Genomic DNA, 20,658 nt, shown 5'->3' on the forward strand with positions numbered 1-20,658 from the left:
GAATTGAAGGGTGGTGAGTGCATGGGCTATATATGTGTGTGCTTTGTGAGCTCAAGGCGTCGAGGGGCCAAACGACGCCCTTGCGTGTATGGCATACCGCCGTTTTAGGAGAAAGACGACAAGTGGGACGTGCCGTCCGCAACACATGCTGAGCCTTCCATGTGCCATCTACGACAGGTGTCCCCGGTTTCTTGGGTGGTTATGTGTGGCTCAAATTCTTGTTTCGACAGTTTTTCTCTTCTTTATTTACTTATACATCGACATTGCCAAATTTGTGCCACGTACGATAGAGTGTGAAAGACAACGAAGGAGTAAATACTCCATATATAGGAATTGCTTGTGCTTGGACGTACATTCATCTTAGTCCCATGATTATATTTCTCCAGCGGATATAGTCGTGACTAAAATACTGAATTAAGACCATTTCTCCCTACTTCTCGCTATGTCCGGAATTTACACTAAAAATAAAAAGAATCATATGTAGGGTTATGAGGATGCTACGCTAGCCGGAAAACAAAAATTCGACCTCATAAACCAGGATCTACTGCTAGTTATAGATCACGGGATTAACACTAGACGCGCAGATGCAGCGGAAGCGACTCGATGTAGTCGAACGCGTCGTAGCAGTGTCGTGTAGTTGCAAGGTCGTCCGTACGTCCGTCCCCTTCGTGCGGTTCGTCCTTGTGCTCCAGATGCAGCACCTCCGAGGTATCCACACGTACAGGGAGGAAGCGTCGCGCCTCCAGACTGCTAGGTCCGCGAGGAGCAGCAGGCGCGGCCGTAGGATGGGCGGCGGCGGTTGCCAAAAGGGCGTGGATACCTAGCCCCGTTGCCCACCCCACTTATTTATAGGCGTCCCTAATGAGCTCCCGAGTTGGAGGTCCATTAGTAACCCTAAGCCTTGTCTAACTCGGATCCAATCCGAATTAGGCTTCCAGCCCCTTAAGCGTGCGACCTATGGGTTCACGCACACATAGACATGGCCCGAGTACTCCTACTCGGCCATTAGTTGATAGCGGCCTCTAGCAAGGCATGTCAACTCCTATGCGTACGCAAATATCATATCAGGCGAACCACCACAAAACCACATACTTGTTATTCCCTTACCTCACGATATTTGGTCCAACTCATAGGTTAACACTTAACCCAAGCACGACCATGCATTTCTTGATCTAATCATTAGAGTGATCCAGTGATATCTCTCTCATATAGAGAGGGGCAAATTCCTTCTTGATTGTCTATGTCTCATAGCATGTTTCCCAACAAACGCAAAAAACCACCTTTATAACTACCCTGTTACGGAGTAACGTTTGATAGTCCCTGAGTAGGTCGTTTCACATCTTGAATATATATAACAATCTCAGGTCTAAAGACATAACGTACATGATGTGAATAGAGATAATAACAACATCTCACGTTGGGTCAGTCCAGCCCCATGTTATACATGTGCCCGCATTATTAGTTTGACATCTCTATGTCTATGACTTATGAAACATAGTCATCAACTAATAATGTGCTGATCCATTATTCATGTGTGTCCTCACACGAACTCTGACCAGGGACAACATTAGAATAACCATACAAGTAAAAGAGTTTCACAAATAATTCACATAATTGCTAATCGATACAGGTTGTCTTTAATGGAAATTCAATGAACTCATAATATATCATGGATACAAGGCAATATAATAATCTCTATGATTATCTCTAGGGCATACTCCCAACAATCTCCCACTTGCACTAGAGTTAATCTCGAAGATATCTAATACCCATAGCTCTCATGTGCGCCTCATGCTTAGGCTGTGGAAGAGCCTTTGTCAAAGGATCTGCAACATTCAAATCTGTGTGTATCTTGCACATCTTGATCTTATCTCATCTAACGAACTCTCGAATGAGGTGAAATTTCCGCAGTACATGTTTGTTCTTTTGGTGATTCTTTGGCTCCTTAGCCTGCGCAATTGCCCCATTGTTGTCACAATGTAGATTCAATGGGCTGGACGTATTCGGAAACACACCAAGTTTAATGAGGAACCTCCTCATCCAAACACCTTCCTTCGCAGCTCCAGAAGCTACAATGTACTCGGCCTCTGCTGTAGAATCGGTCACCGTCTCCTGCTTGGAACTTTTCCAACTTACAGCACCACCATTTATTGTGAACACAAAACCTGATTGAGAATGTGAATCATCCGTGTCAGTTTGGAAGCTAGCATCGGTGTAACCATTTACAACGAGCTCCTCCTCGCCTCCATAGATTAGGAACACATCTTTAGTCCTTCTCAAGTACTTAAGAATGTTTTTAACAAGTGTCCAATGACTCTCTCCTAGATCAGCTTGGTACCTGCTCGCAACACTTAGAGCATATGAGACATCTGGGCGAGTACATATCATGGCGTACATGATAGAACCAACTGCCGAGGCATATGGAACCTTACTCATGCGCTTCCGCTCATCAACTGTCGAAGGACACTGTTTATCGCTAAAGCGCATACCATGTGACATAGGCAAGAACCCTTTCTTGGACTGTTCCATGTTGAATCGTTTCAACACCTTGTCAATGTACGTATCTTGGCTTAATCCTATAAGCCTCTTCGATCTATCTCTATAGATCTTGATGCCCAAAATGTATGCTGCTTCTCCTAAATCCTTCATAGAAAAATTATTATTCAGTGAAGTCTTTACGGATTGCAACATAGGAATATCATTCCCAATCAATAATATGTCATCCACATACAAGATCAGAAATACAACAGCGCTCCCACTTTCCTTCTTGTAAACACAAGGTTCTTCTTCATTATGACGGAAGCCAAACCCTTTGACCACTTCATCAAAATGAATGTTCCAACTCCGAGATGCTTGCTTTAACCCATAAATGGAGTTCTGAAGCTTGCAAATTTTTCCAGCATTATTTGGATCAACAAAACCTTTGGGTTGTATCATATACATGTCCTCATCCAAATTTCCATTCAGAAAGGTTGTTTTAACATCCATCTGCCATATCTCATAATCGAAATAAGCAGTTATTGCTAGAATGATCCGGATAGATTTAAGCATCGCTACCGGCGAGAAAGTCTCGTCGTAGTCAATTCCTTGAACTTGCCGAAAACCCTTTGCAACAAGTCGAGCTTTATAGATGTGAATGTTTCCATCCATATCCTTTTTCTTTTTATAGATCCATTTGCACTCTATGGGTCTAACCCCATCAGGCGGGTCAACCAAGTTCCAAACTTGATTGTTTCCCATGGAATCTATCTCGGATCTCATGGCACTTTGCCATTTCTCAGAATCTGGGTCCATCATTGCTTCTACATAAGTCGCAGGTTCGTCATCGTCTAATAATAACAAATCCCCATGCAACTCATGGATTCTTGCTGACCTTCATGGTTGTGGCGGTGTTTTTATTGCCACGGGTATCTCAACTTGTTCTGCTACATTAGCATCACTCGTAGAGTCCTTCCCAACTGGCTCATCTTGAACTTCTTTGTCAACTTTTCTCTCTTTTAAGAAACTCTTTCTCTAAGAAAACACCATTCTGAGCAACAAACACTTTGCCCTCTTATCGGTTGTAGAAGTAATACCCTAAAGTTTCCTTCGGATATCCCATGAAAAAGCATTTGTCTGATTTGGGTGTTAGTTTATCTATCATAAGTCGTTTGACATAAACTTCACAACCCCAAATTTTCAAAAAAGACAAACTGGGACTCTTACCAGTCCACATCTCATGTGGTGTCTTAACTACGGACTTAGATGGTACCCTATTCAATGTAAAAGCGGCTATTTCTAGAGCGTATCCCCAAAATGATAACGGTAGGTCTGATTGGCTCATCATAGACCGAACCATGTCCAACAAAGTCCGATTACGTCGCTCGGACATGCCATTTCTCTAAGGCGTTCCAGGTGGCGTAAGCTGTGGAACAATTCCGCAACTCTTTAGATGATTGCTAAACTCGTGGCTCAAATATTCGCCTCCACAATCAGATCGCAAAGCCTTAATTTTCTTGCCACATTGATTCTCTACTTTACTCTAAAACTCCTTGAACTTTTCAAATGTCTCAGACTTATGTCTCATTAAGTAGACATAGCCATATCTACTAAAGTCATTAGTGAAGGTTATGAAGTATTGGAATCCGCCTCTTGCTGTTGTACTCATTGGTTCACACACATCAGTATGTATGAGTTCCAGCAAGTCTACCGCCCTCTTAGGAAAACCTATGAAGGGCGTCTTGGTCATCTTGCCCAGCAGGCAAGCCTCACATGTCTCGTATGATTCAAAATCAAACGAAGTTAAAAGCCCATCAGAATGGAGCCTCTTCATGTGATTCTCACTTATATGACCTAAACGACAATGCCACATATAGGTAGGACTTAACTCATTAAGCCGAGGCCTTTTAGCACTTATATTATAGACAGGAGCACCTTCAAGATTTAAAATAAATAACCCATTCACAATTGATGCAGAAGCCATAAACATGCCATTTTTAGAGATCACACAACCATTGTCTTTACTCGCAAATGAATAACCATCCTTCATCAAACATGAAGGTGACACAATGTTTTGACTTAAACTAGGAACAAAATAACAATTATTCAACTCCATAATAAATCCTAACGGGAGGTGGAGTTGCATTGTCCCAACGTTCAACGCAGCAACTCTTGCATTATTGCCCACGCGGAAATCAACTTCTCCCTTTTCCATGCTTCTACTTCTTATCATTCCCTGCATTGTATTGCAAATATGAGCAACCGATCCGGTATCAAATACCCAAGAATTAATATAAGAATAAGCAAGGAAAATATCCGTAACATAAACAACAAGTGTACAAGCTGCGGGAGTACCTTTACTACCGCGATCCTTTATGGATTCCAGGTATAGCTTGCAGTTCCTCTTTCATTGACCTTTCCCATGACAATGAAAGCACTCAGCATCAGCAGGTGGTCCAGCCTTGGGCGTAGGTGGGTTTGGCTTAGAGATCTCATCTTTAGCCTTGCCCTTTTTCTTCTTCCAAGAATTGCCCTTCTTTTTAAACTTAGGCTTGTTTTGGACCGCCATCACATGGCTACTGCCAGCACCTTTCTTGATATCAGTCTCTGCTATTTTAAGCATGCCACATAATTCATTCAAGCCCTTCTCCGCCCCATGCATATGGTAGTTCACGACGAAATTTTCATAGCTGGGCGGAAGAGACGCGAGAATAAAATCAGTAGCTAATTCAGGGCCAATTGGGAAGCCCAACTTCTCCACCCTCTGAGTATAACCAACCATTTTGATCACATATGGCCCAACTATTGCACCCTCTGCTAGCTTTGTTTCAGCAAAAGCCTTTGAGACATTGAACCTTTCAGTCCTGGCTTGAGTCTGGAACATATCATTGAGCGCCACGATCATATCGTGCGTTGCATGGTTATTGTCAAACTGCAACTACAGATCTGGTTCCATACAAGCAAGCATAAGGCAACTCACTTCAAGATCAGCATCACATGCTCTCTTATAAGCGTTTTTCTCTGCAGCAGGTGCATTATCAGCAGGCTCTTCTAGTAATGGGGTGTCTAGAATTTCTTCCTTTTTCTCAGCCCTGAGAACAATTCTTAGGTTGCGGATCCAATCTGCATAGTTTGTTCCATTCGACTTATCTTTCTCAAGAATTGAACGCAAAGTAAATGGTTGATTGCTAGGCACCATTTATCCACAACAAAAGTAATGCAAAATACTAAGACAATGTATCCAAGATAGAGTAAATAATATTAAACCTTTAATAGAATCTACTCCCACTAAAATCAATATCCCTCTCTTGAAACTTAGTGATTCAAGACCCACAACTAACAAGTCTACTAGTGAGCTTTAGCATCACCACTAGAAGACATGGTAGATTGGTAAGCAACTCTTTGCTAATCATATCACATATGACTCTTGTTGTTGGATAGCATCTCTATGCTTTGGTGCCCAACTACTCATGCTCCAAGGTCCCTAACCGTTAGGATGACCTTGTCCAAGTAACCAACCCTTCTGCTGTAAATATCCGATACGAACCTGTCTAGTCAAGGAAAACCAGTGGCACCCTAATTTCATAGACCCACCACCGATTGTACAAGACATATGACAGTGCAAGGTTTGGGGAAGCATTTTAACTTAAACATTGCCGAGGGATCGTTCTACTTCACTATCGCATGTAGACAAAAAACATTATCGCACGTGAAAGTAGAACATAGTAAGAACGGCATTAACACATATATGACATGGTATAGCCCATTGTTCCTTTGGGGATCTCCATCTCCATCGAACTGTTCCTCATGATGATCTCCATCTCCATGATCCATGTATGCCATCCTTCAGTGATGAGTCCACCAAGACTAGCTATCACTAACGCAAGGCAGTGAAGAAAATTACATAGTCGCGGATAGGATCATCACAGTTTGGCACGCAGGCCATTACATCAAATTGACAATATCTTTGTGGCTCTAGCCATATTGTCATACTCACGACATGCAAGCCATGAATTAATTACATACATGCATCACATACACATAAGGGCTATACCAGTCATAAATTCCTGCAAAACAGAGTTAACCGATTCTGACGTCTAATCTTAAAACGCCGAAAACACAATCTTCCCGGCCATTTTTCATAAATCTAATTTCAGCAAAACCGCTACTTGCGGTGAGAATCGGATGTAAAATTTTTTTCTCTACAATTTTTGTTTAGAGTTCGTCTCAATCCGAGGTCGTATGTAAAAGTTATGGCTGTTTTACCGAACAACGCTTTTCTTGCACCCCGGCGCCCGGCAGTAGATTCAATCTATCACCGCTGCGCATCACATGTGCTCGGCACTTGACCTAGGTTTGATTCGATCAATCTGATTGATCTCCATCTTGCCATGACTGGATTTACATGTATCACTTAACTCGGATGGCGGAATTCTGACCGGTACGAGTATATCGTTATAAGACTAACACAGTAAAATCATGAACCATGATTAGAGACTCATCTACAACCACGCATATCTCCATACACACTCATTCGAACCTATAACAATGCAGTAACCGCTCTGATACCACTGTAGGGTTATGAGGATGCTACGCTAGCCGAAAAATAAAAATTCGACCTCATAAACTAGGATCTACTGCTAGTTATAGATCACGGGATTACCACTAGACGTGCAGGTGCAGTGGAAGCGACTCGATGTAGTCGAATGCGTCGTAGCAGTGCCATGCAGTTGCAAGGTCGTCTGTACGTCCGTCCCCTTTGTGCGGTTCGTCCTTGTGCTCTAGATGCAGCACCTCCGAGGTATCCACACGTACAGGGAGGAAGCATCACGCCTCCGAACTGCTAGGTCTACGAGGAGCAGTAGGTGTGGGCGTAGGATGGGCGGCGATGGTTGCCAAAAGGGCGTGGATACCTAGCCCCATTGCCCACCCCACTTATTTATAGGCGTCCCTAATGAGCTCCCAAGTTGAAGGTCCATTAGTAACCCTAAGCCTTGTCTAACTCGGATCCAATCTGAATTAGGTTTCTAGCCCCTTAAGCGTGTGACCCTATGGGTTCACGCACACATAGACATGGCCCGAGTACCCCTACTCAACCATTAGTTGATAGCGGCCTCTAGCAAGGCATGTCAACTCCTATGCGTACGCAAAGATCATATCAGACAAACCACCACAAAACCACATACTTGTTATTCCCTTGCCTCACGATATTTGGTCCAACTCATAGGTTAACACTTAACCCAAGCATGGCCATGCATTTCTTGATCTAATCATTAGAGTGATCCAGTGATATCTCTCTCATATAGAGAGGGGCAAATTCCTTCTTGATTGTCTGTCTCATAGCATGTTTCCTGACAAACCCAAAAAACCACCTTTATAACTACCCTGTTACAAAGTAACGTTTGGTAGTCCCTGAGTAGGCCATTTCACATCTTGAATACATACAACAATCTCAGGTCTAAGGACATAACGTACATGATGTGAATAGAGATAATAACAACATCTCACGTTGGGTCAGTCCAGCCCCATGTCATACATGTGCCCACATTATTAGTTTGACATCTCCATGTCTATGACTTATGAAACATAGTCATCAACTAATAATGTGCTGATCCATTATTCATGTGTGTCCTCACACGAACTCTGACCAGAGACAATATTAGAATAACCATACAAGTAAAAGAGTTTCACAAACAATTCACATAATTATTAATCGAAATAGGTTGTCTTTAATGGAAATTCAATGAACTCATAATATATCATGGATACAAGGCAATATAATCATCTCTATGATTATCTCTAGGGTATACTCCCAACATCATGTACTGAATTTACACTAAATAAAAAGAAGATGAATAACAATGTACTTTGCTATGCATGGATACCTCATCAATATATTTATGTATCGAATTTGATGAGGCTGCCGCCAAACATCATGCATATGGCAAGGAGATGATGATCGCATTGTCCCTTCCGCCGTCGACCAAAATCCAAACGGCAACTTGCCGCCTTTGTCATGTGCTCTGATCTCACGGGACTTCCTGTTGTTGAGCGAAGCATCGCGACAAAAAGGTGACAAAGAGAGGGTATGGATTCCCATTTGATTCCACATCGTGAGACTTCAAGCACACGGTGGCAGTGAAGGGCTTTCCCTTCGAGGATATGCAGGAAGACATCATGAAGCTTAAGCATATGTTGATTGCTTTGGTGTGCTTCCAATGGGGCTACGAATCGGGGTTAGACTTGGATGTCCTATGAGAGTGTGGACAGAGGTTGACAAAGTCAGAGGGAGCTATAGTGGGGCACAATGTGGTTCCAGTCACCTCCTAAGGTGCACATCATATCAGGAGTCCTAAGGTCAATACCCACAGATGAGACATGCGGAGGACATCCAAATAGGGGCGAGTTGTAGGCTGAGGGTGACCTCGAATCAGGGCACCACATCACCCATCTAAATCTCCTAGAAGGGGGTTTGATTTTCACCCCACCCGATTCATACCCTACTATCGTGGGTTAGTAACTGCAATAGTGATTAGCGATTCAATCGATGGATCGATGTGTGGTACTCTAGTGGTTTAGCACTCAAGACAAACAGATTTATCCTGGTTCAGGCATCTAAGCCCTATGTCTAGAAGCTAGTTCTTCATGTTATAATGCTCAATTGAGTTCTTACAGTGGAGGAAAGAGAGAGAGGTGGTAGCTAGGGGAGCACTAGCTCGTAGTGATCTATGGTTTTTTGGATTCGTTTGGGGTCCAATCCCTTCAATCAGTGCCTCTGTCCCACCTTATATGCTAGAGGACAAAAGGAGTATAAGGAGAAAGGGTTTTGGAAGCTCCTTTAGTGCAAGGGAGCACAAGGGTTTCATGTCATGATCTTCGAGTTGCTGGTGGCGCCGGGTGGCTGACAGTGTTGAAACACCCTTGACACCAAATGTAGGAGCCTAGAGGAGACCGTCAGGGACTAGATTGCCATTGTGCCTCACCTGGGCTTGCCCTTCTCGTAGCATCCATTGCACGCCATGGGTGAGGATGCATGCTTGGGGAGACTGACTGACAGGCCCATAAATCCCCATGCATAGGGCATGAATGTCTTTGTCTTTGTTGTGTCATAGCCCGGATATGACCCTAAGTCTAGAGTGGCAGACATAGCCTCATGAGGGCGAGGGAATAGAGCTCCAGTAGGTTCTAATACCCTACATCTCTACCCATGTGTCAAGCTCTGAGCCCTTATCAGGACCCAGATCGAGATTCCCTCTGTCTGCACCGAGCGAATGGTTGCTTGGGATGGCGCTTCGATAGGCCGTAGTTCCATGCATTGGGTCAGTCAAGGCCTCCCAAGGTTAGAAGTGCTCTACAACGTTCGTATAAACATCATCTTCATCCAAGATTGTACAAAAAAGATACGATTCTTCTAAGGTTGTGCCTTGTCGTGCCAGTCTAGTTGGCGCGACACTATAGTACTTGTAGGTCCCATAGGTACACATCAGATGGAGAAAGGACCATGTGGAGACTTATGACGAAGTGGCATTCGTTATAGTTCCAAAACTGTTCATCATAGATGAGTAATTGGTTCAATGATGAAGTGTTGTTCATCACAGTTCTAAAGCAATTGTCACAAATGAGTAGGAACAGTTGTGCGTGTATCTATGACGAAATCTTGTGCCATTCAAAGAAGAACTTTTGTGATGGTATCCGGTTTTGTCATAAAGAGGCAGTGCTAGAGGACTGTCACTAATGATCTATGATGACACAAAAAAATCATCATAAAAATCGATCTTCTATGCCATATTTTGATTCGTCATTAAGATTTTTGTCATAAATATGCACATTTCTACTAGGGGTCATGGGCTTGCCTTGTATGTAGCTCCCCACTAAGGGCCTACACTATTAAAGGAATGGGCCATCCTTTGCCTAATGATCTGTTCCTAGTGTTCTATGTGTGCGTGCGAGCACACACACCGGGTGTAGCCTCGGGGCCCTTGGTTGATTAAGAGAGTCAATAAGGGGGTTAATCATATTGTCAAGGTGCAAATCTAGGGGTTTAGGTAACCCCTTTGTTAGGTACTTAACATGATCCCACGAGCCCCTCGGAGCCTCTCGAGTCATGCTCGGGATGGCGATGAGGGGATCTCCCCTATTTCTCAACTATATGCTTGGCCAAGCCAGGGCTCCTGAGTTGAATTCGATGTCCGTCTACGACATGAAGGATGTCGTTGTAACCTCCTGGTCAGGTAACGCCTTCGGTAAGCTCAAATTAGTTGGAACAGGAGCCTAGTCAATCCCGTGAAGGGAAACCGACCTAGGCTTGCATGAGGCGCCCCACTTACCTTGCTTGTCGTGGGCCCAACACTTGGTTGGACATAAGATTAGATTTGCAAAGCCACCTGTCGGTGTTTTGTAGACCGACTAGTAAATTTATACGATTGTCACGCTGCTCTAGGAAGACGATTGTAGCATCCAAAAGACACGAGAAATTATACTAGTTTAGGCCAGAGCCCTACGTCTAATCTAAGAGAAGATCGAGTGCGTGTTCCTCGCTTGAATGCTCTAAAGTTCTTACAATGGGGTGTAAGAATGGTGGAAGAGGTAGGAGAATGGAGCTAGAGCTAGAAGATGGATTGCCTGAATGAAGGTTTCGAGAGTCCGATCCCTTGGAAGGGTGCCCTGGCTACCCTTATATAGAGTCCAGGGCCAGGCCACATACAAAGAAGGAGGTTCTCCCGACCGAGGGGTCGTGAGCCTAAGGGAGGGAACCAAGCTAACTTAGTGTAGCGCACGTCTGGGCGTGGTTGTCGTCACGGGCTTGTGCCCACGTCGTGGCATAGGGCGGCATAGTGCTACTGTGCCGGTTGTGGCGGCACTGCAGTCACAGTGGTGATTCGCCAGCCGTAATGTGCGACGTGATCCCGTCGTGGCCTTCGTCGTTGCTCCTGATCTCCTAGGGGCACCGTATGGGAGCTAGTAGTTGTCCCCAGGTCGTCGGTCGTCTTACTGCTTGCGGAGCTGGTGACCACGATCCCAGGCTTTGGGGTCATGGCCTTTGTTGGCTTGGATGACCTCAAAAGTCAAGGCCGCTGTCGTGAACCCCCTCCCGTAGCGGGTGGGGTCATACACCTGTCTCATCTAGCCGTATTTGGATGGTGGGTCATCGTACTAGCCGCCACTGCCTGGTGGTGTTGTCTTGTCTTTGTTGCGTCACACAGGGATTACGGTCCTCTTAGTCCTTGCAGGATCAGTGCGGTGTGCCTGCTCTTGTCAGAGCGGGCGCGCCTGGCAAAGTCCGATCTCTCTCCGTTCCTCCCAGGGGTCAGGACGGAGGAGAGGTCGTGTGATGTTGCGCGGCGTGCGGTGAAGGCAGAGAAAATAGGTCATGGCCAACCCCTGCCTTAGTGCTTGGCCCAGGTCCATATAGCTTAGCTGGACCTCGGTCGTTCGGGCTTATACCAGCTCATGTACTGTGGGCCGCCCCAGTGACTGACTAATCGATGTCTTGAGATACCCAGGATATCATAACCCTGCCACCACCGCCACTGCCCCAACAGGAAACCACACTTCGCTCCTCGTCGCCACCACCATCATCTAGGCCCCTCTCCGATGAATCTGCCAGTGGCAAGAATAAAAGTGGATCCATCTCTCTTTTACTGTAGTTTTTAGATCTAGTTTGTTTAGGGTTTAGCGCAAATAAATGTACTAGCGAAATCAAATGATTTTTGGTCCGAATCTTGTTACCTGCGATGACTTAGTGATTGCCACGACAAGATCACCATTACAGCCATCGATTTTATCGATGTGGCCAATTTGTGGCCATTATCTACAAGGAGAGGGGTGCGCTTGGCACTCCCAACGAGGACAATTACTTTGAGTCATTGATCTCATTGTTGGTGGCCATGGAGAGGAAATCAAGGATTGAAGGTGACAAATCTGCATCCTTTGTTGTACACGACGATGCAACTACCAATGTTCTTCTATCGATTCAGATACGTTTTGGACCGGTTTTGGAACGTTGGATCTTGCGTCATGTCCAATGCTTGTAGGTTCATCGTTGGATTCGGCATAAGGAGTATACTTTGGCTTAGGTGTTCAACAAGGCTCTATTCATCTAGAACATCAGCTGCATCGAGAAAAGCCACTATAGAAGACGATGACGAAAGAATATGGATAAAGTATTATATATTTTTATTTCAGATTTTTTCTTGTGTAACTTGGGATATATTATGTCGAAGTTTTAATATAAGTTCCTGTTCCCTTGAAAAAAGGTTTAGTTGTTTTTTTTATGAAATGCAAATATATTAATTAGCGGCATGATGCCGCAATAAGGGTCATGGAGTCACCCAGTATAGAGTTTATAGCTGTCATCGAGGGACAGCTGTTTGCATGGAGTGGATTTGTACATGTAGTCAGGAACTCCTGGGAAGTCCTATCGATAGAGTTGTAAGCTTGATTGGCAAGCTGTGTAATATTCAGCTTCCTGTCTACCTTGAATATTTTTGCATTGTTTCTTGAAATAATGTTGATGAAGGTCTGGGTAAAAGGCTTGATATCCCAATGAGGTGGATTGGCATGATCCTTTCCATTGAAGAAGTTTACGAGTTGCTAATTGTCCGACAGGAAGAAAGGTTGATGTACTACAAGTGCACAGAGCTCCAAGTGCCAAGGCTGCCGCTTCAGCCATTAGCACAGAGCTGCAGTCTCTGAGCGACGCTTTAATGTAGATGGTCGATGAAGCTCCCGGCTGATTGTTGATGATGAATACTCCTAATCCTGCTGGCCTTGATATCTGTGGTTGTATGTCTGGTTCGATGGATGCATTAGTGTAGCATCTTGTGCTAGGTAAAATACTCGGCAGTAGAGCTCTGTAATGGGGTGGTCCTAGTAGGGCCACTGTTAAAACAGAGCAGTGCTAGCTGATCTCCATTGTGCTCCCTCTGTTCCATGTTCCCTGAATGAAATAGAAAAATTAATACTTGGGTCCAGTTTAGTTTGCAAAAAATTTTGTAAAATTTTTCACATTCCCCGTCACATTGAATCTTTGAACGCATGCATGAAGCATTAAATATAAATAAAAAATAAAACTAATTACATAGTTTAGACGAAATCCACGAGACGAATCTTTTAAGCCTAATTAGACTATGATTGAACACTATTTGCCAAATAACAACGAAAATGCTACAGTAGCCATTTTGCAAATTTTTTTGCATCTAAACAAGGCCTTGTGTGTATGGTCCGTGTGGCAATTGTAGCCGTAGGCCTGTTGACCCTGTGTGTCGCATGCTTGAGCTGCATGCATGCCTTGCTGCCTTCTTTCGTCGTCATAGTGGCTGAGCTTGCCTCAAGCATGCTACTTGCAGGAGCCGGCTGCATGCCCGCTCTTGTCTCCTGTACGATTATTATGTTATGTTATCATCATGTAGATGAGCATATGGCTGGGCCACCTGCATGCCTCCTGATCTCGTCAGCTGGTAGTGGCCACATGCCGCATGCATGGGCCGGCCACCTGCCTGCCCTCCCTTGTTGCATGCATGTTTGAACGTGTAGACAAGCATTGCATGCATGAATGCTCCACCTGCTGCTTGCTTCTCCCACCCACCTGCATGTTTGTTCTCCTGGGTATACAGGGTCTGTCGAGCCTCAGTGAGCTCACGCCTTTGGTCCAGGGCCCCAGCAATTCAGCAAATGAGAAACCATCACCTTGGCCTTGATAGTGGTGGCTGCTATGTTGGATCGATGGACACAAAATCTGGTGTAATTTGTTGTCTACTTCGTATTTTCTTTATTTCTTCTTTGTTTCTTGAACTCTGTAGCTTTTTCTTTGTACTTGCTCTTTTATCAATATATATATTCGTTGTAGGGCCCCCGACGGCCCGACTCCTCCAGTTTCCTTAAAAAAACACACACGCTATGATCCATTTCTTTTTCTAATGACATGCAAACATTTTAAATCTAATTGTAATCTTCGACCGATAGTTTCCCTCTGGATAAAAGTAGTTTGATGTTGTTTGATAGTATTATTTTCCTATTAAATAATAAAGTACAAATGTAAGTAATAGTTAAAGTTTTAGTTTGGAATAATGGAAGTGCATTATATGTTTTAGGAAAAAAAAACAGATGACGATAGCTTACTGCTGCAACATGTCAGAGTAACATAGCTAACATCAATGTTACATTTTTCGTAAAAGAAAACATCAACGCTACATTAAATCCTTCAACTCATCCTATAAAAAAGTAGTAGTAATAATAATAGTAGTAATAATAATAATAATAATAATAATAATAATAATAATAATAATAATAATAATAATAATAATAATAATAGTAATAATAATAGTAATAATAATAGTAATAATAATAGTAATAATAATAGTAATAATAATAGTAGTAGTAATAATAATAGTAGTAGTAATAATAATAGTAGTAGTAGTAATAATAATAGTAGTAGTAGTAATAATAATAGTAGTAGTAGTAATAATAATAATAATAATAATAATAATAATAATAATAATAATAATAATAATAATAATAATAATAATAATAGTAATAATAATAATAATAATAGTAATAATAATAATAATAATAGTAATAATAATAGTAGTAGTAGTAATAATAATAGTAGTAGTAGTAATAATAATAGTAGTAGTAGTAGTAATAATAGTAGTAGTAGTAATAATAATAGTATACAACACACTCAACTACTATGGCCTATGTGCCATTTTCTGGCCTCATTATATTTGCATCAATTATGCAGTTCGACCTCCAAATAACTCTAATTAATTCTAAACTGGCATACTTATGGAATTTTGTGTGATGGAAAGAACAAAATCCTTGGCACATAGGAGAATGGACCAAGGTGTGTGTGCCGCCAGACATATCTAGTATCACTCATGCAGTCGCGTTACGCGTCGGAAGCAGTACTCTTCCCCGGGGTCGGTGCCGGTGAGCCGCTGGCGCCATAAGCTGGGGCGCCGCCGCCAGGAGCCGGCGCGCCGTAGGTGGGGGCGCTGGCGCCCGACGCCGCCGAGGGCGGCAGTGCGACCTCAGCCGACATGGACCCCGAAGCCTCGGTGATGAGGTCGAGCGTGACGCGCAGCAGCTTCTCGAACTCGAAGCTCTTGGTGATGCATGCGTTCTTGATATCGCTGACGGGGGCGTCCTTGCAGGCGTCCTCGCAGGTGGAGGTGCCCCCGAGCGTGGAGGAGAGCCAGGACTTGACCTCGAGGAACTTGGCGTCGGAGAAGTCGCGGGAGAGCGCGCTGAGGTGCGCCACGGCCTCCTCGATGTCCTCGGAGCAGGTGTCGAGGCACCGGTACAGGACGTCGTCCCTGATGGCGTTGAGCTCGTGGTGCGCGAACGCCGCCACCGTCATGCCCACCTCGGCGGAGACGTACACCAGCAGCTCGGCGAGGCGGCGCGGGGTGACGGGGCCCGACTGGCACTCCGGGTTGTCCTTGAGCGCCTGCAGGCACACCTTGGGGAACAGCGTCTTGTTGCACGCCTCCTGGAGGTTCCCGCCGGCGGCGGCGTCGGAGATGGTCCGCACGGCGGGCGCGGTGGAGACGAGGAGGAGGAGGAAGAAGAGGTGCGCGACGGAGCGAGCCATGGCCATGGCGCGTCGCGGTCGCGGGGGGCGGGAGACGGTACCGTGTGGCTCTTGGTACATACGTGTCCCCGGCCTCCTCCTGTGTGGTCTGTGCTGAAGTCCTGGCGATGGTGATGAGAGGAAGGGTGCCACCCGAACGGGCTTATATACCTGCTTCTGTGTGCTCTTGCAAGCGATCGAGTTTTTCTCCGTGGCCAAGGACCTGTTCTCCTGCCCGGCCCCATGCATGCATGGCTTGCCGCTGCTGTAGGAGAGTTGAAAACATGCGTGCCGGGACATCTGGTGAGCCTTCCGCGCAAGGTGTCTCCGTTTCCTTGGGATGTGGCTAAAAATTGATAGGCCAGGGTTTTATTTTACACTGTCAAATACTCCGTAGAAAAGAAGAAAAACCACGTCTTCTGTGCGTGGATCGCAGCCCACGCCGGGTTGGACTCCCCCGGCCCGCTCCATCGAAAACCGCATTTGCCAGCACGTGTGTTGGTGGGGATCAATGGCCCGATCCATGGTGGCCCATGGGGTTAAGACAAATCTACGCCCGGTGAAACGGTGCTCATGGCCCATGGATCTCATGGCCGTTCGACATCCCTGCACCAGCAGAGAAACTATTTTCAGAGGCAACACCTTTATTTTCATAGGCAGATCTAGCAAAATGTTATAAGCCGTTTTGACTTTTTTTATACATCCATTTTACTATATATTTAGATATAATAATATGTCTAATAAAATAGATGAGAATAACTCATTCGATGCAGTGCCTGGCACCTTGCACGCGAGGCCGTAATATGTGTAATAAAATAGATGAGAATAACTCAGTCGATGCAGTGCCTGGCACCTCGCCCCCCCCCCCCCCCCCCAGGGAACCTGGAGCGGGAGTATAGGAGGAGACGGCCGGATAAGGAGCCGGTGTTTTGGAGCTAATGTTTGGGGATATTTATATAGTCTCCAACGGTTCTAAATTTTTGAGGCCATCCAAGGAATAGAAAAAAAATCCACCACATCATGACGATCGTGTTGGCCCTACGGGCTGGAGTCCAGGCCTAGGCATGACACTATGGTCTGTCATAGTGCCGTGTGGGTCCTATGTCATTCTTTTTCGGACCAGACCTATGTCGCCCCATCAATAGGGCCTGTTTGGCTATCTATATGTAAAACGCACCTCTAAAATGATTTCTGAACCAGCTTACCTCTAGAAATAATTTTTTTAGTTTCAACCACCTCTAGAAATGTCCGATATTTCTAAAGGTGTTACGCAGACCGATCTGTCTCTTAAAAATACCATTTTTAGAGATAGCTAGACTTTCCGGCCGCCTCTAGAAATTGTGTCATTTTTAGAATGCGGATCAAAATTCTAGCCATCTCATGGTAATTTGGTTCGCCACTAAAAATCGGTGCAGCACAATAATAAAATATTTTATAAAATTAAGTTGGATAAAAAAACCTCGACCCTTGGATGGCTAGACAGCTCTGGAGCTTTGCGCTTTAAGAAGGAGACCTCTCAAGTAGGCTGAGGAAAACCCCCGAACCCTACACCCTGCCCGCATACAGGGGCTCATAACCCTAGGAGTGGGCCGGTCCGTAACTTGTGCTTTGAGAAACTCAGGGCAGGCGAGGGGATCTTTTTTCCCTTCGGCCAGCATAAATCGGTAGACCAACCGGACTAGCTTCCGTTTGCAAAATTAAGTTGGATGAAAATAAACTTTATATGAAGTTATAGTACCCAAAAAAAATCATTTAAGACCAAAAAATGTTTTAAGTTTCATAATTTTAAATTAAATATATAAAAGATTTTAATTAATCTCGAATGGAGAAATAACATAAACCAAAGTTGTAGCACTCGAAGAGGTTTGGAAGTTTCTAATTGACTACTTTTCATTTCAAACCATTTAGTATCAGGAATTTTATTTTAGGTTTTTAGATTTATTTTAATTTTTCAAAGTACATCAGATGAAAATATGATAATAAATCAAAGTTGTAGTACTCAAAGAGATTGTAAAACATTGTAGTTGACAATCTTTCTTATTTGAGATCATTTAAAATTAATTTTTCAATGACCTCATATGCTGAAATGATCTAAACAAAAATTATAGTAATTTAAGAGGTCTAAGATTTTTTTTAGTTTAATTTTTTTCATTTGTATTCGCTTAGTCTCTCAAATATCTAATACAAATATTTGGTATTAAAGTATTTAATAAAGTAAATAGCATCCACTTGGTAACAAGTGATTCTGCGGCACAGCAGTAAGAAATAACACGCATAAAGAATCTTGTGAATTACCTGCGGCTGCTTCTTCCAAAGTAAAAAAGAGAAGTCTTCTTAACATTAACAAACTAATTCGTAAAGTGAAGGTCTCGTTGAAAATGAAAATAATTTTGTGATACCTATATAACTATAAGGCTGTAACAAGAAGTTGTGCTGAGAAAAGAACCAGATAACCTAGCTAAATGTAATTAAGAAAATAACAGAATTCATTAGAAGTAGCTGTGTCTGACTTGTCCATATGGCTCAACAAGAATGATACTGATTTTTAAAAGAAAAAAAGCATTCCTATTATGTAGGTTACCTCCTCGTTATTACCGGTGCCGACTACCGTCCCGGCGCTTCGCTTATAAGCCATACTTTTTCAGTTAATAAATAGTATTTTTCTCTCACAATAAATCAGCCAACAGTACTTTCAATCATGATTTATCAGCCAAGCGAACATGGCATACATACTTAGCCTTTTAAACCGGATTCATACTAGTTGATGCGTGTGAACAAATTTTTTTTTTTCTAGCTAGGAACATGAGTGGTCTAGTTTAAAAATTGATAGTACCAATACAAGTTAAGTTTTAGTTCTTCTGTTTGTGTGTACCTCTTGTTAGGTATAGTGCTTTATACCAACTTGATGTATAGATTTGAGATTTTAATAAATGATTTTTTTTAATAAAAACGCCAAATCATACACAACTGATAAACATCTGCCTTAGTTCGGAAAACTGGATTAAAAGTTTTTCGTGTTCTAAATAGGAGCAAAGTGTGTAACAGAGCAGGAGAGAGATATGGAAACTTGAAAAAAAAATCTATGAACCAAAAATGACTTGATAAAACCTTTTCAGCTGAAAGTACACAGAGCATATATATGCATACCCAAATTTCTTTTCTACTATATATAAAATGTGCATATATAAAACGCATCCACATAAATAAATCATATGCGACTCCAGCAGCACAATTTGAGGTCGCGCTTACACATAATAATGACAATTACCGGCCGGCGGCGATACTCTCGCTGAACCGAGAGTCCGAGACCGACCGACAGCGAGCGGCTAACGCCATGCAAGAGCCAGCGCGGCGGACACGGCGCAGACGACAAGCTGCGGCAGCCGGAGCGCCGGCGCTACTCGTCGGGGCGCCTCGGAGCCGGACAGGAACGCGTACTGGCCGCGCGCCCCCGGCGGCGCGCTGTTGTTGTCCCCCCTCCCCGGCGGCGGCCCGGTCGTCGTCGTCGCCGGGGGCGGGTAGGCGCCGTAGCCGCCACCGCCGGGAGGAGTGGACGGCGGCGGAGGGGAGTAGTAGTAGAACTGCTGCACGATGGGGCGGTCGTCCGCGGCGGCCGGGTGCGGCAGCGGCGAGGCGAGGAGCAGGAGGAAGAGGAGCGCGTGCGGTGGTGGGGGCGACATGAGAGCGTGGAGAGCTGCTGGCTGCTGGCTGCTGGCCTGCTGCTAGCTGTTAGCTCGATGGGCTCGCTTGGGGGCGTGCGTCAGGATGCTGCTGCTAGTGCTAGTGGCACGTCAGGATGCTGCTGCTAGCTGTTAGCTCGATGGCTATACGTGGCGAGGTTTGCAGGATGGGGGCATGGGAGAGCGTGTCCCACATGCGCGCTACGACGACGGTGGCCTCGATCTGGGGCCGGACGGTGGGCATGCTACCTGTACTGCATCGAATAATACTTATATATCCAAGACAAGCTACACGTACGTATTTCGTCGTCGGTCGTCGCAACGAACGAAACTTTCTGTAATTTCAATTCATACTAGCAGACTAGCTATAGCTAGTACAGGGAAGTACACTCTCCATTCTAAATTATTTAGTTTTTTTATGCATAGTTTTTTCTATGCGTTTAGGAATACGTACACGATGTCTACATATATATTGGCCGGCCCTGGGGGCGGGCAAGCGGGGCGGCCGCCCTGGGCCCCCAACTCCAAGGGGCCCCATCCTAAGGTATGTACACAACACAGGTATATGTATTTGACATGTTAGCAATCAGGCCCAGCAGCGTTGTCAGCCTGCCCAAGGACGCAGTTGACATTTGCAACCATGAGAAGCTATCCCCACCCGGCCAGTCCGCGGGTGACACGAACACACCGATACGCGCTCTCCTCGACCTCGACTCCTCCTGCGCGGCGGTGATGCGAGACGCGAATCACTGTCCGCAGACCATGCACATGAGACAGCAGCGACACAACGTAAGACGCGATTCACTGAGATACCAAGACGCAAGTAGCATTTGTCAAAAAAAAAAAAAACGCAAGTAGCAAGCTTCTGCAGTTCTGCTCCGTGTGAGTATGATCTAGGTATGCAGACCAAGTCCACAAAAACCCGAT

General features: G+C 44.5%; 1 protein-coding gene across 1 annotated transcript; it reads right to left on the reverse strand.

Annotated features, from left to right (window-relative positions):
- Positions 1–15,094: 15,094 nt before the first annotated feature.
- LOC136551144 (pectinesterase inhibitor-like) lies at positions 15,095–16,199 on the reverse strand. The gene has a single exon (XM_066542729.1). The coding sequence runs from the start codon at positions 16,130–16,132 to the stop codon at positions 15,368–15,370; it is 765 nt and encodes a 254-aa protein (XP_066398826.1). The 5' UTR covers positions 16,133–16,199; the 3' UTR covers positions 15,095–15,367.
- Positions 16,200–20,658: the final 4,459 nt, after the last annotated feature.

The sequence above is a fragment of the Miscanthus floridulus genome, chromosome 4, assembly GCF_019320115.1.
Source record: "Miscanthus floridulus cultivar M001 chromosome 4, ASM1932011v1, whole genome shotgun sequence".
In the NCBI taxonomy this organism is placed as follows: domain Eukaryota; kingdom Viridiplantae; phylum Streptophyta; class Magnoliopsida; order Poales; family Poaceae; genus Miscanthus; species Miscanthus floridulus.

Coding starts and splice junctions, on each gene's coding strand:
- LOC136551144 (XM_066542729.1), bottom strand. CDS start 16,132: ATGTACCAAGAGCCACACGGTACCGTCTCCCGCCCCCCGCGACCGCGA.